At 49.1% G+C, this 27,962-nt stretch overlaps 1 protein-coding gene across 2 annotated transcripts in view; it reads right to left on the bottom strand.

Annotated features, from left to right (window-relative positions):
• CELF2 (CUGBP Elav-like family member 2) overlaps window positions 1–27,962 on the bottom strand; it is a 393,615-nt gene that overhangs the window by 23,214 nt on the left and 342,439 nt on the right. For both annotated transcript variants that reach the window (XM_082852498.1, XM_082852497.1), the window contains exon 9: window positions 17,880–18,014. In XM_082852498.1, coding sequence (XP_082708624.1) covers window positions 17,880–18,014 — 135 coding nt within the window. The remainder of the gene's footprint in view (window positions 1–17,879; window positions 18,015–27,962) is intronic.

Below are 27,962 nucleotides of genomic sequence, written 5' to 3'. Positions count from 1 at the left end.
GACACAAAAGACAGAGACACATTAAATACCAGCAACACGCATATCTTCCTATTTCTGTGCTGGCAGACCGGCAGGACGCTGCCTTGGGTAACTGCATTCTGCCCACCCAAAATTCCCTTCGTCTCCACTGAGAACTGTATCCTTCGCTTTCTCGTTAAACTGTTTACAAGACGCCAAAGGAACACTGGTAAATAAATGTTGGCGCAGCTTTGCCCACAGCACCTCCTTCAGTCGGAGGCTGCCCCAGGCAAAGGAGAAGCCGCACAACAAAGCCGAGAGGAAGGCGGGTGGGGAGCAGAGCCACCTCAGCTCCCGGGCAGCGAGGACAGACCCTGTCACGCGTCATGTTTCACGCCTGCTGTACCACCAGCTCAAGACCACCGAGCAGCCCAAAGAGGTTCTGAGCAGCTAGCCAGCCAGGAAGTGAAATGGCCAAGCAACACACCAGAGCCATGTGTCTATGACCTCACACGGAAATGCAGTTCTGTGCCCTTGGATGAAAAAACTGCAGGAAGAGGGGCTTCCCTGGTGACGCAGTGGTTAAGAATCCGCCTGCCAGTGCAGGGGACACGGGTTCGAGCCCTGGTCCAGGAAGATCCCACATGCCGCGGAGCAACTAAGCCCATGAGCTACAACTACTGAAGCCCGTGCGCCTAGAGCCCGTGCTCTGCAGCAGGAGAAGCCACTGCACTGAGAAGCCCGCACACCACAATGAAGAGTAGCCCCCGCTCGCCGCAACTAGAGAAAGCCCGTGCACAGCAACAAAGACCCAATGCAGTCATAAACAAACAAACAAACTGCAGGATGGGGAGACTGGGGTGCTGGAGAGGGAGGGGGGCCGGGGCAGGGGGAGACTGGCAGTGAGGAAGTACATCTCTGCCTGTTACGGAATCACTTTGTTCATGTGACCAGGTCAGTTCATTGACGGAAAGACTCCAAGCTCAGGGATCCCCAAATACCCATCCTAATCTAAGTGATAAGATGGGTGCTTTCTTCTCAGAGCCAGGGGGTGCCTTGCTGAATGATGTGTCTAGAAGAGCTTCTTGACTCAGGTCAAAACTGCAGGTCACAGATGGAGGGCCCAGGTCATCTGGTCCCTTGCTATGCTGGGAGATAAGAGGGGGCAGAGGGGGAGAGGGGGAGAGAAGGGGAGGGGGGAGGGGGAGGGAGGGGAGAGGGAGAAGGCAGGAAGGAAGGAAGGAGAAGGAAGGAAGGGAAGGAGGAAACAGTGCTAGAAGAGCCCCCAGAAGAACTTCTGTTCAGCACAGAGCTGAGAACTAGACTCACTCATACCCTCAGCCCAAGGATTTGTTTCTCTTACATCAGTAAGTCCTTCACACATACTCTCTCATTTCCGGTTGGTCCGCCCAGGAAACGCACGCACTGGCTGGGGAAGAGGAGGCAGCAGAGGGGTGTGCGTGGTGCACACGGTACGGAGGTACAGGACGGGACCCTCTCCCGCTGTGTGGCCAATCGGGGGGCCAAACAGCAAGACACACACAGCTGTGCGAGAAGGGCTGTTTGGAAAACTTTCTTAAACCAGTATAACAAGCAAGCCTAATCTTACCTGAATTTAAAAAAGATGTTCCATTTGTTTTCTTTTTACGTTTATTTGTGCCAGAGATAAAAGCTTATTCTCTCTCTCTCAGCTTTCCAGAGAGAAAGGACCTTTGCTTCACTTCCCAGGAAACAGTCCCCTGGTCTCTGCTTCTCGCAGCCCCGAGCGGCCTTGATTTCCCTTCTGGGGACAAGGGTGACTCATCTGCCTGCACAGACTCAGGAGGCCCTGATGTCCTCCGGGCCAGAGTCGGGGCCCCTGAATTGAAATACGAGACACCAACGGGTGCCTGAGAAAGGCCTTCCCGCTATCTCTTCTCTTTTTGTTCTAACTTCTGCATGACTGGGTAGGTAAACTAAGTTTATTTAGGTCTCCAGGGCAATGTTTAGAGAGGGAGGTAAGAATCACTACTCTTGTTCTCTAAGGTAGGCAGAATTTACTGTCGCCCTAAAGAGGTCCATGTCCTAATTTCAGGAACCTGTGAACATGTCAGGTTACATGACCCAGAGGAATTAAAAGTTGTGATTCGGCTGACCTTGAGATGGGGAGATGTTCCTCGATTATCTGCATGGGCCCCATGTAAACACAAGGGTTCTTATCGGGGGCTGGAAGGAGAATCAGAGAGACAGCAGCACAAAGACATAGCAGCTCTGAAGATGGAAGGGGCCGGGAGCCAAGGGGAGTCAGTGGCCTCTAGGAGGATTTTGTTCTCACACGGAGGGATTACATTCTTTTCACATCAATTTCCAACACCTGAAGATTCAACATCTTCTCCCCTGGGGAGGCGACTGCACAGCTAATGACCGGTTCTCCAGCCTTTATCATCAGGCTGGTCCTCAGGAGACTCCATCTGGGGGTACAGCTTCGAGAGGGTCCAGAAGAGGGTGAGCTGGCCTGAAAGCCAAGCTGAGAGACAGACAGGTGACAGAAAGGTAAAACTTAGCCTAGAGAGGAGAAGGCTAAGGGAAGAAACAGTGTGAGGTCTTGATACAGAGAGAGGCGTTGTAGCTCCAGAGACCCAAGTGGGGACCAGTCGGTGGCGGCCAAGAGGGGCAGAGTCAGGGTGGGGAAGAACTGGCCTGCACGGCGGGCCCAGCTTCCCCGTTTGTGGGAACACGAAAGCAGAGGCTGCCGCGTGGTCGCGTATCGGGGGTTTCGGCAGACCCCGCGGCTAGGCTTGGGGGCCTCCGAGTCCAATAAACCAAGGTCTGCAAAGCTCTTACTTTTCCCCCAGGACTGAACACACACCGGCAGCATCTCCCGGCGGGGCAAACGAGGACTCCGAGAAGGCAGGACTCGACCCTCAGTGAAGGGGACCAGCCCCTTTTCCCACAGCATCACCGAAGGGCCTGAGACCCCAGGTCTGTTTGGAGGCTGCAGACCAAAGGGACCCAGACAAACACAACCCCATCGAGCTGCAGACGTCACAGGCTTCTCTACCTTCTCTTCTGAGCAGAGAGGCAGCACCTCAAGTCCCAAATGGCCGGATCGTGGCGGAAACGATCACCACGGGAAAGGCCAGCCTTGCGTGGTGGATACTCCCTCTGACCTGCAGCCCAGGGCTGCCGGGCTGCTCCGCGGGCCACTGCGTCAGAACCATCCTGTCTCTGGAGGCAGGGACCACGATGCCCTTAGACGGCGCAGGAAGCACACACACTGGATGGGAAGAAGGTATAGCCAAGGGTCTCCTGCATCGCGGTCAGCTGGACGTTCCCTGAGACCTGCCGGTTGTGCGGCTCGGGACTGTGAATTAACACACCCTCCTGGTGCGTCTTCTGCTCGTTAAAGGTTGGGACCCACTGATCTCAGGGGTGTCTGCGCGTAGCATCACCAGATTCCCTCCAGGCTGGGTGCAGAGTTTAGATTGGGGTGTGAGAAGGTGAGAGGCTAAGAGGAGGTGAGGTTGGGTTTGTGATAAGACAGGGGAACAGATGCTGGGAGGTAGGAACAAGGGGTAAAAAACTATGGAAGAGTAAAAAGTTCTGGTTCTATCTTGCATATAAAGAAGTCCCCCTGGTTACAGGGCAGGAGTTCACTGGTCTTATTTCCTAGAACCTACGAGAGGGACTGACACATTGTGGGCGCCACACAGGGACTTGCTGAGTGAAGGAAGGGGTGGAAAGTCCACCGTGGCCGCGGCAGGTGCACCGGACTCCGTGTCTGGCCGCTCCCAGGACGAGGCCCCGCACAGGCCTCCATGAGCTGGAGGGAGGGCATCCACCCGCCGATGCTGTGGCCGCCCAGAGGGCCCCCCACGGCCAGGTGAGCCCGGAGCGGGGTGAAGGGCTCTCATTAACTGTTTAACACTGGAGGAAGGGTGGGGATGCCATTACAAACAGAAGTGGCCAAGCCAGCTGCTGCCTCGTCACCGGCACAGGAGCAGAGATGCCCTTCGTTCCCCTTGCGTGGCTGCCACAGAAGGAACCAGAGGCCCCTCTGAGGTCCGCGAGGCTCCACGCTGGCCTGGCCCCTGGAGAGGCAGAGACCTCATCCTCCCTCTCCTCGAACTGTGATCAGGGACATGGAGGAAATATCGGCTTCCTTCTCATTCTTTGCACGAGGTGGGATGGCCAGCAGTTTGCGGGGAGGCTGACTGCTGAATGTAGGGAACATGGCTCTTCCCCCTTTGTTGTGTAGCCGTGTGCCTTGCGGGATCTTAGCTCTCCGACCAGGGATTGAACCCGCGCCCCCTGCAGGGAGGCGCGGAGTCCTAACTGCTGGACCGCCAGGGAAGTCCTGGCTCTTCCTCTTTTTCCAGATTCCAGATCCACCGAGCGAAGTAGAAAGGTGGTCGTTGGGGACGATCAACCTCTGACACGGACCACGCCTCTGTCATCCTCCCTACGCGAAGGTGATCTTTCCCTCCGTTCTTTTATCGGTGCACTGGCAGGTCCTGTCTCGGATATGTCTGCCCCTGAAAGGACCACGCTTTCTAGGAACCCAGTGCCTCAATTTCCTCCTATTAACCCCCTCCCCACTTTTCCTGGACTGCAAGATTTTTAAAAAGCTACAACGAGACAACATTAATAGAGGACGCCAAGAATCTGCCTTTAGTGCATCCACAGAACACTCTCCACAGACCAATGAGACGGTGTAAGCACAGTGGCTTTGTAGTTTAGGAAATAAATACAATACCTGCAAACAGAGAAAACTGCCTGCCTCGACCAGACACATTCAGGACGGCGGAGCCTGCGTCACCGCCCTGCGTCACACAAGCTTGGATGCTTAGAAGGGGGCAGAGTCATGAAGCGGTGACACAGGCATCCGTGGGGATTCGCCAAACAGTGTCTCCTCTTCTAAGGGCTCTAATTATCCCACAATAACCACACCTCTTATTTTAAATTTATTCCCTAAAAGGTTTTTTTTGGGGGGCGAAGAGGGGTGAGGAGAGGAGGGATGACAGGGCGGGAGGTGGCTGTTTGGGTTAGAAATTGGCGTTGAAAGCTTCCAAGGTGTTCTGATCTCACTACCCGACGATCTGTAACGGGCACGTCCCTGACCCCATAAACACCTGCCTCACTTTCTTCCTTCACTAACCTACTTCCAACTCACCAGGAGACCAGTCAGCAATTTGGTGTGCGTGACGCTGGGCCAGACAAATCATTACTGGTTTTCTAGATGGGCCAGAGGAACACTCTGAGTCTGAAGGACCAGAGGAAGAAAGTCCCTTGTTGGGCTCTGAGTCCTTTTTGAGCATTATTCTATGACAGTAAATGTTTTTGGAGGTGAGAAAGTGGTATGGAAACGGATGTGGGCAGCATCAACCTCTTAACATCTACTGCAGTCTCACTGTTTTCTTCGCTTCAATTGTCACTTAACAAGTGCTCGTTGCAGCCGTCACTGGGTGATGTTTCTGAGAAAGAATCTACTTCATTAGTTGTCAACAACCTAGGTACCTCCTCACCTGGCCTATTTTCAGTTCCTCCCCAGTCCCATGAAGAGGGACACAAGAATGAAGGTGTAATTTGGGGGCATGAGCTTGAAACAGTCGGTTTATATTGATATCAACTCGGCCTGTATGGATCAAACAGGAATGGAGCAAAGGAAAGGGAAACTTGGTTCTAATGATATTTTGCTTACGAATTACCAAAATAAAAGTACACGCCTCCCCATAGCTGGGCCCTGATACTTGCTTTTTTTAAAAATAGATGGTCATGGACACAAATTGAAAAATCATGGTGATTTCCTTATAAGGATGAAGAAACTAAGAAGTACAATTCCAGATCCTCAGGAGCTCCTGCTTTTGAATATTTCCTGGGGTGGCAGAAGTGGTGGCCCGCTCAGCTGCAGCTAACAACCTGTGGCCCCTTGGGCGCATCATTTAACCCTGCAGGCTTCTGTTTCCTCATCTGGATCATGAGTGAGGCACCTGGATAGATGATCTTGAAGATTCCTTGTGATTACGAAATGGGATGATTTGACCAAGCTCTGGACTCTGGAGAGAAAAAGTGAGGACCACGGATTTCTGTGGAAAGCAAGCACCATGTCACTGGGAGGTTAATGAAGACCTGCTGGATCCTGGTCTGTCCCAGAGAGGGGGCAGATCTTCCTTTCGATAACAGGACCCCAAGGTTGGCAAGAGGTCACCTGGCAGAGTTCAAGGTCTGAGATGCTAATGAGCTGCCCTTCAGCTACTTGGGTGGTTTCCTTTGCAAATGACTGACTGCAGAGGAGCACACACTAAGTATACTGCCTGAAATAAAAACGAACCAGTGGTGACAGCTACAAGGAAACGGGTCCGACCATGGTTATCGTGCTTTATTTAACCCAATAGAGCATTTTGTCTTTGATAAGCAGGTGTGTTGGTTCTATAACATCAAGTCAAATTTGAAGTTCACTGCCATCTTCTTTAGCTAAGCCCCAAAGCAGAAAGAAGTAAGGAAAGGGTCTACTCCCTGCATTTATATTCTAATATTTTTAGGAAGGGTGGGGAGATATTTATTTTCTGAAGGCAAAGGTTCAGAGAAAAAATATCACTGGATCTTATTCTAGTTTAAACCTAGTTTCTTATTGTCCAGAGGAGCAGAATTTAGTGTCACTCCCAAATAATCATCTTTCCCAGATGATACTTTAATGTCTTAAAAAAAAAAAAAAAAAAAAAGCAATAGGGCTTCCCTGGTGGCGCAGTGGTTAAGAATCCGCCTGCCAATGCAGGGGACACGGGTTCAAGCCCTGGTCCTGGGAAGATCCCACATGCCACGGAGCAACTAAGCCCGTGAGGCACAACTACTGAGCCCGTGCTCTAGGGCCCGCGAGCCACAACTGCTGAGCCCGTGTGCCACAACTACTGAAGCCCTCACGCCTAGAGCCTGTGCTCTGCAACAAGAGAAGCCACCGCAATGAGAAGCCTGTGCACTGCAACAAAGAGTAGCCCCTGCGTGCTGCAACTAGAGAAAAGCCCGCATACAGCAACGAAGACCCAACACAGCCAAAAATAAAATAAATATATATATATAAAAGCAATAGCATGCATTATATATACATATTCCCTCAATAGTTCAATAAAGGTAAAAGTGGATAACTCCATTTCACAATGGAGAAAACTAAACAAAGAAAGATGAAATGACTTGCTCTAGATCACAGTCCTTCAGCTCTTGGTCAAGATGTCCACACACTTTAGAAAGAAAATGAAACTGTAATTCCTCTATCACATTCTTTAGATTAACTGGTTTTTAAACCTCTGCCCAGGGCATGAACCTTTTTCGGTTTCTAGCCCTAGACACTTAAATTCTTGACTTATGCATGATGTGAATACCTTTCTGTCTCAAATCCTGTACAGCCTCCCCAGTCCTGACCTCCTCCTGTTCATGTCTCAGCAGCAAAGGCATTCCCTCTTTTAAGGCTACACCATCCACTTACTGAACATTTTTACGGCTTTGTGCCCTGTCCCGTACATTAGTGCATAACCTAATCCTGGGACAGCTGGGAAGGCAGGCATGGGGGCTGCTGCCCTGGGGCTGGGGACACGCAGGACAGATCCTCACACATGCTACTCCAGGCGCCAGATAAGAGGCTTAGAAGAGGGTTTGATTCCATCCGTCCAACCTCCATCCCCTTCAGTCCATCAGTTTTCACCTCTCGCTGGCCTCTTCCTTTCCTGCCCTGTTCCGCCGCCTCCTGAATCTAGAAGTATGTTTACGTTTCTCCATCTTAAAAGTTTTCCTCCTATTGACCCTGCTAGACTTTGTAAAAGAAACCACTACATTTTATGGAAGTGTCATATGTCGATACATAATTCCCGCCTCCAGGCTCACATCCGCCCTCCTCTCACGGCCTCCGGAACCATGACATCCCCGCCACCGCTGCAGTGATTGGCCACTTGGGGGTGAACCGCCTGCCCAGTGGCGAAACTCAAATGCCTCTTCTCTGCACTCACCTTCATCTCCTTCCTGCTTGGTTCCCCGGACACCAGGCTTCCCCGGAGCTCCCTTCCCACCACCTGGCTCCTCCCGACTGTCCCCAAACACGGTCCTCAGCCAAGGCTTCACCCCCCAGGCCCCTGCTCTGCGGTGTTTGCTGATTCTAGCTCAGTGATCCCACCCAGGCCCCACCTGGCTGACATCTGCCCACCTCCCCACCTCTGCAGCTGACCCAGGGCAAGGTCGAGGATCAGGGAACCCATCTGCTTTGGGGATGTATTTAAATGAAAGGCCAGTTCGCGTGTGCCTCAGCTCAACGTGTGTAAAACCAAACCACCTTCCACTATAAACTTTTCCTGCTCCCGGCTGCCCTCTCTCTACTAATGAAAGCGCTGTCCTACTGGTCCCCAGGCTCAATACCCTTCCATCTTCAACTCCTTCCCTTTGTCTCGCTCACATCCAATTGGTACCCAAGTGCCACCACTGACACTCTTGCGCTCAAAGTCCTTACATGGCTCTTCACTGCCTGCAAGAGGAAGTTCTAGCTCCTCAGCCACGGCTTTCAGCGCCCTCCCTCCCTGGTTCCTATTTCCCATCCATCTTCTGCTGGTGAAAAGTGAGATGCATTTCCATTTGCTGACTGAATGCTTTTTCTGTGTTTTCTCACGCTTGACACATCTGATAAATCTCCCATTTCTACCTCCCAAAATCCTATCCGTCTTATAATTTTGGCTCCAACGCCAACTCTCCTGTTAAAAGTTACCCTCATTTCCTCAAGACAGAATCTCTGCTGTCACTGACACCTTGTGCCTTATCTGATTCCTGCTCTTCAACCAGAAGAGTCCAGGTTGGGGCATTTTGCTTATTTTTTTTTTTTTTTGCATGTGACCACTGCATCCAGTTTAAGGGATTAAGCCACATACAAATGAAGCATTTATATTTTGCTGCTTTTAAGTCTTAAAGCGTGGACCTTAGATTATAAGCCTCTGGGAAGTTGTGACTAGAGTCAAGTTTTGTTGCTTTTTCCATCTAATATAAAACACAGTTAAGCACTCCATACATGCTTTTACTAGTGCCAGCAATGATAACATGGTTATATCAGACAGCAACATAGAGAGTTTGGGAGGCGGGGGAGTCTCACTGAGTGGCTGCGTTGTAGAGAAGACACGCCTCTGAGCTCACACACACTTCACAAGGGGCCATGACGTGGACCTGCACACGACGCAGGAGACTGTGCAGGGCAATGTTTACACTGAATCACGGACACAGCACAGCCTCCAGAGCCACTGAAGCAAACACGTGGAGAACGAGAGCCCCTATCTAAAAATATTGAAAAAGCGCACCCCGAACAAAGCAGGACCAAAGTCCTGAGTGACTGACAGTCCTACGAATGAAGGATGGGATGTGTCCACCCCCGGGGGCCAAGCTTGCAGAAATCCAAGCTCTGCGGCAAAGGGGAGGACCATACGTTATCGTCACCCGCTCGGCGGGGCAGCTTTAGTTAAGCTTTAAATTAGCTCAGGACTATTAAGAGACTGCGCCAGGGCAGGGGCATCTCATCGACTGCGCAGGGCAGCCCGGCCACCATGCGAAGCTGTTCTGATGGCAGGTGCTGAGATGACTCTGGCAGCTCAGGAAATGAATGAATATGAGACAATGAGCTGCGGTTCTGCTATTTGGACCAAGAGACTTCTCATTTCCTTGACGGTAAGGGAAATTTAAAGGTAATTCCACATCAAAATGCCCAGCACATGCAGGGGCCGTCAGGAGGTTTTGCATGCTTTTTCTTTTTTAAACCCTAGAAGCAGAATGATCAATGCCAAATAAAGAAGCATTTACTGGAAAGATGGACCACTCCCAGTGATTATGTTTGCTTTTTTTTGTTTTGTTTTTTTTTCAGTGATTATGTTTTAAATGCCTAAGGACTTTTGAAATATTTGCTTTTCATGAAATGCCTCTGTTGAGAAGCCAGGGAGCGGAAGTGCCAAGGACACTTTCCTCTCTTTCTGGTTTTGCCACTGACCAAATCTAATCTAATGGTGAATACTATTCTCAGAGCTCTCTGTTGCATGAAGTGTATAGAAAAATGGTACAGGTTACAGAAGAGGGAGGAAGTAGAGAAAGATCTCTCCTTTCCCCACCTTGGTCTAATTCACAAAATTTTAGCATAAGGTATACAAAAAAGTTGGTCATGAAAAGTTTTTTTTTAAAGGGTGTAGAAGCTATAGTTTGTGGGAATTTAGTCAGTATGTCTTTTAAAAAGCGAATGCTAAAATATAAACGACATGAGGGCAGGGGTTTGGTCAGCTTTGTCCACTGGTGTTTCAAATGCCTGGAATCGTCCCAGGTACATAGTAGATGCTCAATACATATTTCTTGACTGAATGAAAAGAATATATCAGGAAATTACAGTCACTCTAGTGACATTTTATTTATGGAACATTTTACATAATGTTCAATCCCATTAGCAATGCTGAAAATAAAGCGAGCCCCATAATGTCGAGAACAAGTTAACATGTGGAAACCTTCTAGAAAAAAAAAAGTACAAAAGGGTGAAACCTACAAAAAACAAGCAAAAACTGGAATGTCCATTCTCTTTCTGTAGCAATGAGGATGTAAGGCTGTTTGACGGATTCAACCCCACAAGTAAAGAGCTGATTTTAAAAACCAACTTGCTTCTGCTTGATGACGACACTTTAACGTGTAGCTAACGAAGGGGGAGACTCGACTGCCTGAGATTCACTTGCTTGATAATAAGCAATGAGGAAAGACAGGCCTAAGGGGAAATGTGGGCAGGTAAGAGACCCAGGTAATTTCCAAATGAAGAATGGATCCCTGAATTAATAACACGCTGAAGAGCAGCACAGGAAAAAAATACCCCCAAAGTTAAATGGGACCCTGCTTCATGGACCCTGTGGAGGCCCACCTGAGGGCGGCTGGCGAAGCACACGGAATTAAGAGCGCGTTTGAGGTTGGTCTTTCAAAAGCCCACATCAGAGGAGATGGTTCTTTTCAAGTGAAACCCCTTTATCTGACCTGAGACTCTTACTTATTCTATATCACGACATCAGAATGTTTTGAAAGCCAATCTTCGTAAAATTGTTGGAATAAAACCCCTGCTTTCTATGACCTTGTTCTAATGTGCACTGGTATTGACTCATTCTTCAGAAACCTGTCAGACCTGAACATCCACCTGGAAGGGGCGCGGACCCTGCCACACGTCACCACGACAGACTCAGGGTCCTTAGGGACGCGTGCGCTGAGCTAGACGGAACACGCGGCTTTCAAACCTTTCTCTTTGAGCATTTCTACTTGCTGTTCAACTGAAGTAACACTTGAAGTATGCATGACACTGTGCATGACACACTGTTCCAAATGCAAGAGGGGTTACGAGTAAAGAAACTGTTCCTGCTTTACAGGACTTACTATCTAGAAGGTAGAGAGACAAGCGCCCCAACAACCAGCCTGCAAAGGAAATAAGTGTTTTAGAAGAAGGAACGTACTTTGACGGTACAGAGGGCAGACTTGAGGCATTGATGGACCATTGCCTCCCGGCTCAACGGTTCCTCTTTCCCTCCAATCCGCCCTCAGGGAGCTTCTAATACAGCTCCTTACCAAGGAGCCTGCGTGTGACCCAGGTTTAGAATGAGGTACGTATTTATATTAGAAATACACTGTGGAAGCAATTAATTCTTTCCGGAAGGCTTCATGGTGGAGATGACATTTGCACTGATTCTTAAGAGATAAGTATGAGACTACTAAAAGCAATTTTTATTAATTACTAGAAACCTTTTTTTTTTTTTTTTTACTGCTGCTTAATCTATGGAAAGCAGTATAAACTATACTTTTTATAATGTGCGTTAAAAACACCGATTTTAGACCTACTCATGAATCTTCCCAACCATTGACACTGTAATAAAGGAGTGATGTAGGAGGTTTTCACAGGAGGAAATTGGAGAGAAGATATTCAAGGCAGAGCAGCCAGTAGGTTTAACAAAGGCAAGAAGGCCGACAGTGTGTTTCGGGGAGGAAGAATCCCGATGTTGCTGGAGGGTAGGCTGCTGGGGGTTGGGGGGCCGCGGCAGTTCTGGGGAGAAAGGATGGAGGCAGGTCAGGGAGCTCCCTGAAGGCCATGCTAAGGAGTTTGTCCTGCTCTAGCTGAGACCACAGTGAACCGTGTGAAAGTGTCTGAACCGAGCTGTTGGCTTTGTTAACAGTGTGCAAGATGGAGCTGGTGGCGGCACTAATGGGACAAAAGGAGCTTCACCCGGGGGGGGGGGGGTGTCAATGGGAGAGGAAAAAAGATGTTTCAGAGAGAGAACCGACTGGACACGGTGACTGATGGGATGACAGTGAACCAGAGGCTGGCTGCAAAGTCACTTCACCGGCTTGAGCCTGGGTCAGTGAGAGGCGGAGTGTGTCTCAACGGGGATGAGAGGCGGTGGGAACAACAGGCTTCTGGAAGAAGGTTGGCTTCAGACTCCCCGAGGTCGTGGCATCACTCGGCAGCCTGGGGAGACGGCCTCCCCCAGCGCCCTCTGTCTGTGCCTCTCTCCTGGCCCCATCAGACTCCACCGTGATACTACTGCCCCCGCATGTGACGGCTTGGACAGGGCAGTGCAGGCCCAACTCATTTTCATGGACTTGCCCTGCCTAGCAGAAGGCTCCAGAATGTGGGTTAGGTCTGCCTGTGAATCCATCTCTTCCCACGACGCGAGTTCTCGTGTGACACACGTGCAGAGACACTTAGTGGGGGGACAAAAGCCTCTCGTAACACTGAAGGGCTCTGGGATGACTCGGAGGATAACTTCCGGGTCCCCAAAGCTCAGCCAGCCTGGTGATAGCGGTGGGTGACACTGGAGGGGCCCACTTGCTGGCCCTCCTTATGTGAGGAGCCCGGGAAAGGTCTGAACCCCACGGAAACACCCCCGGTCTCTGTTCCCCTCAAAGAGTCCACAGGAAGCTTCACAGCCTGCAAGGAGGCGGGCAGTGTCTTGAAGATGGGAAAAAATACTGCCTAGACTTCAGAGTGAAAACTATGTGAAAAGCCAATGGTAGGAATGGAAAAATGCTCCCTAGCATTTTAAAATGCCTTCCACTGTCGACAGAAATTATCTATTATCCTGAAGTGTTCACTTGACTGAGTGCACTTACAGAAGCATTTGGAGAATTTTAAAACATCCTTTTATAAAAAAAAAAAAAGAAAAAAGAAAATAGAAGAAGGTCAGTGGAATAATGTGGTACATGAATGCAACATTATGTTTCAGACAGGAAATGCCAGAGAAATGTTCGCGTGTGGTAATGATAACCCTCTTGCGCAAGTTCTCAAAATTACCAGGCAAAGGCAACAAATCTACAAGCTGGGTAGAAGACAGATATTATCTTCCTTTAAGACCTAGCCACATGCCTTACAGACAATTTGCCTCCTTATACCAATATCGAGACTTATGCCTCAAAAACAGGTTGAAAATCGGGTAAGAAGAAATGACCCAAGAATTAATTAACTAAATAGGAGACTGAAGTAAACAAAGGAAAAATTATCGTATCAAAACGAAAGACAAGAAACACGATTAAATTAGGCTTCAAAAGACCTCAGAGAAACTCATTAAAGGCATAATATGCCTTTACCTGGTTTTTATTTTTTCATGATTTAATTTCTAACTTTATTCCCTACCATCTGATAATTGGAAGAAACACTTATTCTAACCATGGGCAACTGAGATGATTTTTCTTTTTTTATGTTTTAATTTTAACTCTGCTTTCTTTGAGAAATGTTCTCAAAGGTTGAATCATTTCATCACCAAAATAATTGAGATGATTTTAATGTTTATTTCAAGGCCAGGAGACAAAGAAACCTATTTATTGCTGAAGGGGATTTTTTTTTTAATTAATGCTTAATTTTTTATGTCTTAAAGCACAGACCGTTTAAAATCATTTATAATGATTCTGTAGGGAGCTTGTTCCTGGGTATGCAAAACAGAAATGATAAATTTACAATTATTAAAAAAATTAATAGTTTTGAGGACTGAGTTGTCCCTTTACTTTCTAGATGGATTTGTCTGAAGCATAAGAGACATCTATCTTTAAAAACAGGGTAAAAACAAGGCCTGTGCAAGAGGGTGGGCTGAAGCTTTGATTCACTTTACAGTTTGAATGGACTGGTTCACGGTTCAACTGGAAGCCCTGTTTTTCATTATTTAGAAAATAAAAAATCATATTGGCCTTGGGACCAGCTTTCTTTCCCTTTTATTTCCTGGGAAATTGCTCTGATGAAGTGGAGAGTCATGAATTCTTACTAACCACCTTTCCTGTGACTTTGAAAGAGTCCCTGGTGGAAATTAGACAAATAATTTACTTGCACTTAAACGCCAGATTTTTTTTAGTTACACTTAAGAAAAATAATTGAAACGTAGATTTAAATCGTTTCTGCTGCTACACTTCAGCATTCTAATCAAATACTCTCAGCTCTTATGCAAAGCATTCCTCAACAGAGAAGAGAAAAACCACTCTCCCTGACACCTCCGTTGGCAGAATTTCCGGAAGGGCTGGACACCACGTTAAGGGCAGAGGGAAGGACGCTTGGCCGAGGTGGGAAGAAAGAAAATGCATCTCAGGACACATTTTCCCTTTCATTCAGGTCTCAGGAAGAAGCTGAAAATGGTCAGACATGTTTCAAGTTCCTTAAATATTCTGGCTCTCTTCTTAGGCTTCTGAGTGCCCTGCATTTTAAGAAGGTCACTACGTATTTGTGCTCCTGACCATACTGGATGGAAGGGATCCATGTACATGGACCTTCTCTCTCACCCCTCACCCTTCACCTCTCACCTCTCCCTCCGCCCCCGCTCAGCACCACGCCTTCCACGTGAGGCTGTGATCGTGCCAGGCCTCCTCCTGCCTCACGGCCTGTACCTGCTCTGTCCTCTGCCTGGACACCCTTTCTCTGGATTATCTACGTGCTTCCTTCACTTTCCTCAGGTTTCTGCTCAAACGCCACCTTTCCAGAGGGGGCAAGGCTTCCTCAACCCTTTGCACTCTCTCCATCTTATTCTGCCCGGTGTCTCTGCTCACAGCGCTTGCCTGGCACACACGACTGTGCATTGTCCGAGTTCCCCTAACAGGCGGGGAGACTCCCGGGGGTGGGGAGTGTACATATCCTTTCACTGCTGGGTCCCCAGCACCCAGGCCAGCACCTAAGGCTATCCAGACGCTCAAAGCACTAACTGTCAATTATAATATTGACACTGATCAGCTGGCAGACACTTTTGCACTTGGCTTCTTAAACCCACGAGCCTTCTTAAAGGAGAACAAGACGTTCGGGTTATCAATTCTGATTCTCCGGAATGTCCTGGGCACATACATATGCCCAGATATCACAAAGGAAGAATATATTTTCGTAAAGTCGAATGAACCTTGCCAAGCAAACAACAGGCCACATACCCTTAACCCAAATGTCCATCACGAGAATGGTCACTTCTGGAACAGCAGAATAATTTCAGTGTTAACTACAATACTAAACTCTTTAAGGGCTGATGGGCCAAACGGTGGACTCTGGCTCCTCGCCATATAAGGAAGAGTATTCACAGAAAAAAGAGTTTTCTTTCTTCTCCACCTTGTTACCAACCATGTGGTGAGTTTCTGCTGATTACTCTAAATGCAAGGGAGTCAAGGCTGAAAGCCAAGGTTGGAAACATTACAATCATTGACTTTTGCCAAAATAAAGTCAATATTGCTTTCTCTTAAAAAAAAAAAAAAAAAAGCCAATCTTCTTCCTTTTCATATGAACAATTAAGAAAGCATTCAGATTTTGAGGGATGTTTAGTTGTTTCACTCCAGACAAAATATAGTTAAAAATACCAGCTGCTGACTGAAGATCCATGTATAAATGTATAAAATGCATGTACAATGCTCTGTGCTGTTTTTAAATTTTTATTGGAGTAGAGTTGATTTACAATGTTGTGTTAGTTTCAGGTGTACGGAGTCTGTGCTGGTTTAATGTCATCTTTTCACAGTCCTCACAGGGAGACGATAATTCTCATTTAAAAAACTTTTCAAGCTGATTTCTAAAACAGATACATTAGCGAGATCAAATATTTAATTTGTTTTTAAGAAAAAAAATCACTATTATTTTCATAAGCGGGAATATACCATGTCAAAAATGTGTATGTCTTAAAAAGGATTTAAATAACCAGTTTATGTTTTGCATTAGAGTTATAACTTCATCTCTTGAAAAAAACGACGAAGCTGATGTCTCAGGAATATTATCTGTTGCATGAAATGAGGCCCACATGTAGTCATGGTACGTTTCTGAAGACATTTCAAGAATGAAGGCAACGTCCCATGTGCTGTTGCTTTGAGATGAGGTGGAGGATACAACTTCCAGCCTCTCCTAAACATCTCTTAGGTTTCTCCCTCAAAACTGTACTCAGAAGGAAATGTGTTAGAAACACAATGTTTTGTAAACAAATCAAGGGCTGTGGCAGCTTCACTGCTCCCTGAAGTTGGAAGCCAGGTGCTGTAGCTTTTCTTCTCCATTTTTCGGAAAGAAATCTCCACACTATGACATAAAAGCGTGTTGGACAGTTAGCTCATCTTTTGGGAGCAGCCGATAGAGGGCCCTGGGGATTCCAGTTAGGAGGGGGCTTGTACGTTGTTCAGGCCAACTCCTCCACGTACCAGAGGAGAAGATGAGATCTCCACCAAGGCCCAGAAAACACAGAGAGGAAGGCAAGCCAGCAAAACGCTTCTCAAAAAACAAATCCCGGTGTCTAAGCAACCACATTAGGTCTGGCTCCTATGAAAAGAAAACGGCATCTGCCTTTGAATAAAGGCAACAGAATTTCTAAGGTAGGGGGTGGGGAGAAAAAAAACACTTTAAATGACAGGGCCCAGAATGGGACCACCAAGGAACAACAAAGATGGTCCCCTCTAGGCCACGGTGTTGAAAATCAAATGTAAAGGATGGAGCTGGTGTGAAATATCATGACGAAGATGATTCGGGATTTTGAGATTTAACAGAGAATTCTTAACTTGCTAAACCAAAACCAAAAACACAACAACAACAAAAAAAAAAAAAACAGGAGAAAAGAGCATTCCTGAGAGACTTCCTCATCTTGGGGAAACCTCACGAGGACTGAAGCGACAGCACATTTTTCAAACAAAATGAACGTGCGAGAATCAATACCAGGGTAGACTCCCTCGCAAAACCTTTTTTCTCATTTTATCCTTGGAGGATAAAAACACACACGCTCAAACTTTGTTTCTTTAAAAGATACATGCACCCCTATGTTCACAGCAGCACTATTTACAATAGCCAAGACATGGAAACAACCTAAATGTCCGTCAACAGAGGAATGGATAAAGAAGAGGTGGTGAACACTACTCAGCCATAAAAAAGAATGAAATAATGCCATTTGCAGCAACATGGATGGACCTAGACATTATCTATCATGCTAAGTGAAGTAAGTCAGAAAGAGAAAGACAAATATGCATGGTATCACCTATATGTAGAATCTAAAATATGACACAAATGAACCTATCTATGAAACAGACTCACAGATATAGAGAGCAGACTTGTGGTTGCCAATGGGGGAGCTGGGGAGGAATGGACTGGGAGTTTGGGATTAGCAAATGCAAACTATTACATACAGAATGGATAAGCAACAAGGTCCTCCTACTGGACAGCACAGGCAACTACATTCAATAGCCTGGGATAAACCATAATGGAAAAGAATATAAAAAAGAATGTATATATGTGTATGACTGAGTCACGTTGCTGTACAGCAGACATTAACACTGTAAATTAACTATACTTCAACAACAACAAAATAAATTAAGAACAGGCAAGCAAAAAAGGAAATTAAAGAGGTAATTAAGCCTGGTGTCCGGCTCGGTCTGAACGCGTCCACCCTGCACTTGGCACTGACCCCTGTGTCCTGTCTCCCAGAGGCAGGATGACCCCTTACCGGGACTGGTGAGGGCTCCTAGGGCGCTGCTCGTGGTGGAGAGAGGATTTGCATTGGTGGTAGTGGCTGAGGTCTGGGCTGCGGCTGCAGCCGCCGCCAGCGTTGCCAGGTTCTGTAACTGTAAAGCATTCATGCCTGCGGGGTGGGGGAAGAGAGAGGCAACGTCAGCAATAGGCCCACTTCACCCGTTTCCAAAAAGAGAGGGCAGGGGACATGGGCAGAGAGCTCCGGGATGGCACACTCGCCCCAGCTGCCCTGGGGACTCGTGTGTCACCACGCAGCCTGTGCCAACCCAGCACCCTCTCCCTAACGCCTCCTCTCAGGCTGCGCAGGTCACCCTACAAGATAAGCAACAGGTTTCTGCGTGGACCATGGACAGCAGGGCCTTCCACCTCGTGGCTGTCAAGAAACTGTGAGATCCGGGCTTGGACAGCTGGAGTTTCAGGGGAAACTCTCCATCCCTAAACTCGACAGGTACACGTATGAGGTATTACAGAAGAAATGATGTTTTATGGCTCTGAAGCTGCACTGATTCAGTTTCCTGGCTCTATTAGCTGTGTGACTCTGCACAAATTTCTTAACCTCTCTGTTTCCTGAGTCAGTGGTGACAGTTACTGTACCTTCCCTCACATGGTGGTTGTGCAGATTAAATAACTCGATGAATGAAAATTACCCAGCATAATAACTGGCATGATGTAAGCCCCCAATAAATGTTAGCAACTATTGTTGCTGTTACTATTATTATCGACCCTGAACTTCTCTCTCCAGGTTTATTTTGAATGTGAACTTGAAATCGCGTCCATGGCAGGAACTCAAATAATATTTGCTGAATCAAAGAATGAAAAAAGGTGGCAGGGCCATGATATCTTTATTTGTAAAATGTTTGTGTCTGCATCTTAAACGTATTTGTATCTGAAAGAGGAGCTACTTTTTAGCTAGAATGAATCGAGGGCTAACGAAAATTAAGAAGTGAATGGCAGAGAGAAAGGAAACTCAGCTGAGAGGTCTGGGGCTGATCCGTCACGGGGGTGCTGGCAGGCCCTGGGGGGCTCGGGCCTGGAGCCTGGGCCGTGTACACTTTTAGTATCTTTTCTCCCCCTCCTTCTGTTTCTCAATACACAGGTTCTCTGCACAAAGTCTTCTTCCGTGATTCCCTTTACCCCCACGTACATTCAAGAAGCAGGAAACAATGGTCCTCTCCTCATACAGAGGAATTTTACACAGAAAGATATGGGAGTGAAGTCATCGGCTTAATTTTACCTTCTTCTTCTGTCTCAAATCCGGGTACTCAACACACGGCTGCTGAGCAAATATAACCTCTATAACCGGAGACAGTGGTCTGACAACAGTGCTGGGTGGGGACGGGGGGGTGGATGGAGGGGCAAGAGAATGTTCTAGCAACACAGCTGCGAAGCCCCTGGCCACCATGTGGAGCCCTGTCTCAGCTTGGCTCAGAGCCCGGCTGCCAGGCTCACTTACCCTGCTCCTCCGTCCTGGCTGCTTCAGTCAGGACTTATTTCTACTCAGAAAAGAGTTCCCCAAGTCCATGCTGCAAAACGGGTCCTCATTTTGCTCAAAATGATACTCTGCCTTCTTGCAGGAGGTACCCAGTCCTGTGGCTTACGGTAAAAGCCAGCACTGGTTTCTCAAACCCACGTAGTTCCTGGGGATGCTTGAGAAGCAGGACAAAGCACTGGGGACATCCTGTGAACGTGACCCCGCTCCATCGAGCAGGGGACGCTGGGAACAAAGCTCTCTCCTCCCCTCAGGTCAGGGGTCAGACACGGTGGTTCTGATGAGACCTTGGGAGTGGAAAAAGCCCAGGGCCTATTTTTCAGGTCTGCTTGAGGAAAACGGAGCTGGGGGAACAGGGCTTGAGTGCAGACCCCATCGGACACTCCCCCTCCCGCCCCTACCCAGGGGGCAGCCCCTGAAAGCAGCTGAACACACTCATGCTCGCATGACCAGGGGCCGTGCTTGGGGTGATGCTGCTGGGCGGGTGTGTGTGTGTGTGTGTGTGTGTGTGTGTGTGTGTGTGTGTGTGTGTGTGTGTGTGTGTGTGTGTGTGTGTGTGTGTGTGTGTGTGTGTGTGTGTGTGTGTGTGTGTGTGTGTGTGTGTGTGTGTGTGGTGCACCAGCACGGACCGGCCTGGCTGCCACGGCCCCTCTAATGTGCTAAGGACGTAACGCAGTCGACCAGACACCGTCACCAACAGACGGCTGTGCAGACGAGAGGACGGTTTAGCACCGACATTGAAGTCTGCACATCTGGCAACGGGTAATGATCAGCTGAGCATCCTCCTCGGCCTGGGCCGGAGGGTCCCCCAGGGCACCTGCTCTGGCCTGCCTGGCGGAGCCACGGCCCGATTCTGGGGCTGGAAGGAGCTCAGCCCGCTCAGCTGGGTCAGAGCCTCACAGACCCTCCAGAGGCTGAGGCACGTTCCCTGGCAGGGGGACTGACAGTCTGTGTCTAACGCGCAGTTTCTGCATGTTACCCGTAAACTCCCCCATCGCTGTTCCGAACTCCTGCTGCGTTCCCCACCTCCTCCTTTCACATTGTTTGTACGTACTGCTGACCTTCACCACTAGATACTAAGTTCCCTGAGGACAGAGATGCCTTATTCGCTTTCAAGTCCACACACACACACACACACACACACACGGCTACCTTCACTCATAGTAGGTGATGGGTGGATCCATGGAAGATGAATGAACAGGGCAACACACAGCATGAAATGTTCCCACGCTGCTATAAAGAGCACTGTTGGGGCTTCCCTGGTGGCGCAGTGGTTAAGAATCCGCCTGCCAATGCAGGGGACGTGGGTTTGAGCCCTGGTCTGGGAAGATTGCACATGCTGCGGAGCGACAAAGCCCGTGTGCCACAACTACTGAAGCCTGCGTGCCTAGAGCCCGTGCTCCACAACAAGAGAAGCCACCGCACTAAGAAGCCCGTGCACCGCAATGAAGAGTAGCCCCCACTACTAGCAACTACAGAAAGCCTGCACGCAGCAATGAAGACCCAACACAGCCAAAAATAAAATAAATAAATTTATAAAAAAAAAAGAGCGCTGTCTACAGACCCAAACAAGGTTTTTCTCTGTTCTTAGTTCTTTAGTATCTACAACAGCTTCAAACATTGACTGTTTCCCTCAACCGTTAATTAATCCCTTCTACAAATACTTATTAGGACCGTGTGTTTTCCTCATCTCACCCACGACACTCAGTGCTGTCCCGGAGTCCCGCCGACCACACTCGGGCTCTCTGTCCCGCCGTCCTCTCCCTGTGTGCCCCCTTCCACCCCTCACCCCTGAGGGGCTGCCCCGCTCAGCCCCTCCCCGCCTCCACTGCCAAGGCCGGGCTCTGGGGTGCCACACCGGGCAGGGCCAACTCTGTCCAACCACCGCACTGCACTGAGGGGGAGAAAACAGACCAAAGGAAGCAGAGATGAAGCTGGGAAGGAGAGGCTGTGGTGACCCCAGCATCTGAAGGAATGGGGGGGCACGGGAGGGAGGGGGAGCGTTCGATGGAGAGAAGCAGCAGGAGGACCCACAGGTGCCGCCCGGCCAGCCAACCGTTACCACATGGCCGCGACAGGCCAGAGCTGGGGCCCGCACCCAGAATTAAGTGGGGAAAACAAGACATTCCCCGCCCCAGGAGGCTGCTGGAGATCAGAACGGAGGGGCACCAGGGACTGGGGACAATCCAGTCCGTTTCTGGAAACAGGCCTGGATCCAGAAGCTCATTCTCATGCGTCTTTGGTGTTTGTTTTTTATTTTTAACATCTTATTGGGGTATAATCGCTTTACAATGGTGTGTTAGTTTCTGCCTTATGAGCAAGTGAGTCAGCTGTACCTATACATATATCCCCACATCCCCTCCCTCTTGTGTCTCTGGTCTGACAGGGATGAGAAGAGGACAGGGGAGCGCCGGGCGGCTGCGGAGCTGAAGAGGCCGGGCCGTCCTCCTAGTCTGTCCCTTCGTGGCCCTCCGTGCGGGCTCCGGGAGGCCCCCCTCCTCTCCTCCTCACTTTTCTGGGTGCAGTCCTGTTCCCAGCCCCGACCCCGACATTCCTCCCTTCGACCTGTCCTGTGTTCCTCGGGCCTGGAAGGCACAGCTCCCCCTGCTGGTGACAACAGTGACAAGGACCCCGTTTACTGGAGGCAGCACGGGCTCCGCCTCCCGGACATCTGGGCTCCAATCGGGCTCGGCCTCCCCTCTGCCAGCCTCCCTGGCCTCGAGCCCATTAACTGTCTGCCTCTTGGATTTCTTGGCTGTGAAGTAGGTGTAAAACTGCACGGACCTCGAGGGTCAAGAGAGTAAATGCTTCGTACACTTGAAGCTAAAGAACAACTCCCAGGGCAGAGCAGACTCTTTATCAGCTGGATAATAATCACAACAGTATCACCCCCCAGTAATGAGGATAATGGCACCAAAGACAAAGCACGTGCCGGACACACTAATCACGCTTAGTTAGTATTTGTAACAACTCTCGCAGTCCCACGTGCCACAGAGAACATGGGAGGTCAGAGCCCTGGGGACAGGAGTCTGGTTCCCGGTCCCGCCCTGCCCCCCGAGCCTCCCCACGCCTGTGCCTCTGTCCCTCTTGGTTCCCACCTGGGAAGTGTGGGGGGCATGGGGAGGCAGTGAGAGGAGGGAAGGGGTGACACGCACAGGGCTTCACAGGAAAGGGGCCGGGACATCAGATGTAAACGTCCACCAGCTCCTGACACCTGCCCATCATGGCCTTGCTCCTTCTGATGAAATCTCAGCAGAGAACGGCTGTGGGTGAGGGATGCTGCCTGGCATGAGCACGCGTGGGTCCTGGTAAGCAGGAGCCCAGGGTGCAAGGAGGCGTGTACAATGGTGCCCCTGCTTGGCTTCCAGGCACCTGAGCCCCAGAGGGCCCGGAACTGAACCTGTGATCTGCGTCAGCAGCTAAGAACCCAGCTAACCAGGCACTAGACCTTGTCTTGAACTCAATCAACCCTTCAGTTTCTTACCCTCATTTCCTTCTCCCCTCCCTGCTCAGAATCGAGACATTACAGACCCCGGCCCACGCATCCTCGGGGAACCGTGGGCCGCACCCTCTTCCGAACACTGAGCGGGTCACGTGGCAGCTTCCCTCCTGCTTGTCACTTAACTCAGGGGCTCTTCCCTGGAGCTCTCCCCTGATGAGATATGGGTGTGTGTGTGTGTCTCTGAGCTCCCTGAAGTTTTATGAAAAAGCGTGTGTATGATGCATGCACTTTTTTGGCAGCAGATCCTAAGAAGCTGGAGGACTTCCAACGCCTCTAGATAGCCTAAAAGTGATGCATGTGAGTCCTGGTAGAAAACCATCGAACAAAGAGGCCTGGGGTTGGGGGCGGCGACAAGAGGAATCGAGAAGAGATCAGAGCTCGGGAGTGATGGCGCAGAGAATGCAGAAAAAGGATGAAAGAAGATGGCTCTTTCTCCCCCTCAGAACCAAGATGTATACACTCAAGCCAACGAAAGAAAACAAAACCAACTAGAGATTCTCCAAGAACGTGTAAGCTGGTGGCTGACACCAGGGCAGGTCCCATGCCAAGGCTGGAGCTAGGAAACTGGGGGGCAGCACGCACGTGGGGACTCGACAGGTGCGCCTGCCCACCTCCCGTGGGTCTCGCTGCGCCTGGACGTGGGCCATGGGGCCACAGAGGCACCTGTTCCCTGCACGGCGTCCTTCTGTCCGGCCAGGTGGAGGCCCGAGGCCCATTCTCTAGTCCATCCCCCCAGAAAGAAACCGTCCCAGGGAGGACACCCCTGCACCACTCCCGGGCCTTCTAAGCACTGCAAACATCGGCACATCACAGGGGTACATCTGGGGTTCCGTGAGAGCCTGGGCAACTTTCGTGGGGCAGAATCTCTGGACTCTTCACCGACAGCAGCGCACGTCCTCCGTGACGGATGCTTTGTCTCTTCCCGCCCCGGATGTTCCCAGAGCTAGAGGCTCCTCACCTGTAGTGTGGACATCTCCTCTCCCCTCCCCTCCCCTCCCCTCCCCTCCCATTTAGGGAAGGGGCTTGGGGGCCACGCTGCTGCTGGGAAAGGCGTCTGTCCCACGCTGGGAAAGCGGCTCGGAAGCTTCGTGGGGACACACCCCGAGCTTCATCTGCTACCTCCTCAACTGTACCAGGCTCTCCGGGTACCCACAACACCATCTCTCCAGACCTCCAGCTGCTGCAGACTCAGCCCCTGGACGGGCAGAGTTACCCGCCAGGGCCCGGCCAGTCCTGGGCCCCCCCAGGCTGTCTGAAAGGGGGCGTCTGCCTCTGCTGACTTTGAATTCACATTTCTGGTTGTTTCTCCGTTTCTGTTGTGAGCACACCCTGTCCTGTCGTCCTCCTCCGTTCCTTCCACAGCGCCTCTGCTTTTCCACCCACCAGCCCATCTCATCGCGGCTCCTCCCACACGAGGATCCTGAAAGGGCACCGGACGGGAGGCGTGGGGTGTGTGTGGGTGTGTGATGCTGATTCTGGTTTGGCAAATAGCTCTTCTCTGAGAAGAAAACCACCCCCATTTAACCTCACAAAGCACGCTGCTCGGATGGGCACCCGTCAAACCAGGGGCAACAATCTGGGTGACGAGAAATGCAAAACACTTAAACGAGTTTTAGGAAATCCGACAGTGTGCCGAGATCGAGAGGGCTAAAAAAAAAAAAAAAAAAAAAAAAAAAAAAAATTGGGGGAATGCAGGGCTTCAACTTTTCACTCATTACTCGGGAAAAGAAAACCCTTCTCCAAACGAAGAAATTATGTACCAAACAGATGCACATTATGCCTACTTGAAACTTAAGATTAAAAAAAAAATTATTTATAAGGAGAAGAGCATGAAAATTTAATTTAATGTTCACCTTAGGTAATTCTGTCTTATTGTTCGGAGCAATTACCATAAATCTGCATTTCAATGAGCGAGAACAGATGTCAGTTGTTAACAAGCGCTTGCCAATCAGGTCTGTTAAAAAGTGACAGATGGGGGTGGTAATGGCACATTCTCAGAAGGCCTGTTAGCACTTTTCGCAGCAAGTGTGGGTTGAGGAGGCTGCTTGGCTGTGGGAAGAACTCGGGGTCTTCGTGGGTCCAGTTTGCACACCTCCCAAGTGTGTCCCTGACGTGAGGTTCTCAGCCTCCCATGCACAGTTTTTGCTGAAGTCTTCTTCCCTCTTCTCCGCTCGTCACAGACATTCCAAGCCCGCCTTTGCTGGGAGGGGATCTCCAACAGGTAAAGTAGTTGCGATGTTGTTGTTCTGGGAAAATATTTGCCCTCTATGATTTCACTGTGACTTTGGAAACTTAGGCCAGATATTCTGGAAGCGAATTACTACCAGCTTTCCTGAATATCAGAAGTCTAAGGGAAGCAGTTTTCCCTTGTTTATCACAAGATGCTCTTCTTTGGCCATCGCTTCTTAATCTCTGTAATCTCTTACTAACAACCCCTCACCCTTGAAAAATACTTCCCCTGACAAAAAACACCCCCCTCTTAATAAACTTGCAATGTTGTCCAGAGCGAAAGGAGGAGGTGTTCTTGGGGCTGACCCACAACTGCTGCTTTTCGAGCAGTTTGGGGGTCCTCCGGCATTGTTTATCGATGGCTCAGAGTCGTTTGTTATTTGGCCTCTTCAACCCTTTGTGCAGACCAGTCACGGAGGCTCATGCTGACAGAACATACCTGGATCTGTGGAGACGCGGAGCGCTGCGTGACCATCTCGGGGGCCAAAGGGAGCTCGGGGTTTGGATCGGTTTGTAACGTGGATCTGCCATCGATTAGCTTAGTGACTCTGGGCAAGTTTGTTAATTAACTTCTCTCTGCCTCAGTTGCCCCACCTGTAAAACGGGATGCTAACGGTCCCTATCTCATAAAGCGTTATGATAATTGGGAATTCTGTATCCTACTCCATATAATACCATTTCCTGGTCCTTGGGCTCACAGAACTTATTCGAACTTTCTGTACTTCAGTTTTCCCAACTGTTACGTAGTAACACGTAGTGGTTTTGTCCTTGGCTGTGCTGTGAGGATAAACCCCATGATTATTTCAAGAAGCTCTGTGAAAAACAAACTTGTGCAATACTGCCCTTGTTTTGCTAACACGATGCTTTTTTGAGATGACAGTTGTCATAAATAAGTGAAAAACCGGAAAGCCACTTTCCCCTTAATTCCTTCTTCTTCAGGAAAAATCCAGACCCTTGGCCTGAACACAGACCCCACGTTTTTGAGATTTCAGAAATTCATGGAATACCACAGTTGAGTGAGAAATGGACACATTTTTATCAGAAGTTATGAGAGGGAAAGTGAAATCAATCGACTTGAAGAATGCACATAAATGCAGTCAGCTTATAAAAATTTTATCCTTACTAATCTATTTTCTGCTTTTTAAATTTCAGATTTAGTAAAGGTTCCCTTTTATAAAATCATAAAACATGCCTGAAGTTATTTTCAGTTTGAAAGGAAAATGGTGTTGTTTTTTTTTTGAAAAAAGAAGTATAGTTGATGTCTCATTCAATTTTACTGATGTAAGTACTTAGGAACTTGTCTCCTCCTAATTTTTTTTTTCTGTTTTTTTCCAGCTTTCTTTTATTTTCTCCTCAAACGGAAAATGTTTACTCATTCAAATGAGACATTTTAGACTCTAGTGAGACACCTCAATTTCCTGAAGGACAGACCATTCTGTTCTGAGAGCTGTTCACAACACAGTGCTCGTTTTCCGAAATGATATCTCACTCTTTGGTGATGGTACTCGAATTTTCCACGTGGAGTTTATTCTCTGGCCCTGGAGGACATGAACGTGGCATCTGCATTGTGGAGGTGCCCGCTCTCTCTGCCACAATCTCACTCAATTTACCAGCATCATAAACCCAGGGGTGCTTTGGGATGAGCCACCTCTCGGGCTCCTTCGTGTTGCTTCCACCGTGTATGTCAATACCACGGGCTGTGTGACACGTATGACGCTGTACCAACTCGCTGATCCCAAGTCTCTGACAACTCGTTCATGAAGATACAGTCGTTAGGTTGTGTAATGGTCTGTGGCTTAGACATCAGGCTAAAGTCAAATTTCTTAATTAAAAAACCAGGTATTTCACTTAAGCTTCATTGGCACTGTATCCAACACTTATAAATTTACTTACTCATCCACGCAAAACAGTCACAAGCGCCCCTTAGAGGAGTGAGGGCTGAGGCCACGCCCTCTCGGAGCATCAGTGATTCCGAGGTGAGGGAGGGGGGAAGGAAGAGAGGGTTTTTAGGGGAATGCGGAAGAGGGGCCCTCCGTCCCACAAGTCGGTGCTCTGGGGAAACGTCCTCCAAGAAGGGGCCTCTATGATCCACCCACTTTCTGAGACTGGCTTAGGTGACTGGCGCTGACAAAAGTTAAGCCCTACTCTTGGGAGAAGATAGAGCAGGGGGCCAAGAGCACTTGGTTGAAAAAAATACCCCAAACCACGATGCTTCCAACACTTGGGAAGATGAGACCTGATTCTCCACAGGAATGAAGGATACTTGTTACAGAAATGGCCAAGCAGACAGAACCCTGACATCCATGTCCTTGGTCCTCACTACTCGAGGTGACAGTGGAAAATGGGCCACTCGGCCTTCGAATGCACAGCTTGGGCAGCCTCGGTGCTGAATTTAATGCCAAAGGTTCGAGAAAGGGGTATTTTGGAGAGCCAAGCGCATTCGCAGACCACCTTTAAATTAGCCATCTGCCCCATGCACCTTCTCAGGTGATTCCCAGATACCCTCCATTTTTAAATGAGCACACGGCATGCAGATGCTACCATCCTGACCTGACCTGGCGAGCCACGGGCGCCTGTGGCCTAACGAAGAGTGACAAGGCGCACCGTCCACCCGAGAAAACATGCCTGGCAATAGCCTCAGGACCCAGTGACCTTCTTTGCATAATTCAACTGTGGGAACGGGAGAGCCTGAGGCTTCCTCTAAGGAAAGACTCTAATTCTGGATCTGGGTGGGTCCCTTCGATTAGAAGAAAACCAAATCTTGCACTGGCGGAAAATGCAACACATCTCAGCATTTCTTTCAGAGCTTGCAATCTGGAAGGTTTTCTCTTTTTAAA

This window comes from Leucopleurus acutus (genome assembly GCF_964270905.1).
Source record: "Leucopleurus acutus genome assembly, chromosome: 1".
In the NCBI taxonomy this organism is placed as follows: Eukaryota; Metazoa; Chordata; class Mammalia; order Artiodactyla; family Delphinidae; genus Leucopleurus; species Leucopleurus acutus.
This window is presented reverse-complemented; position numbering and strand designations above follow the sequence as displayed.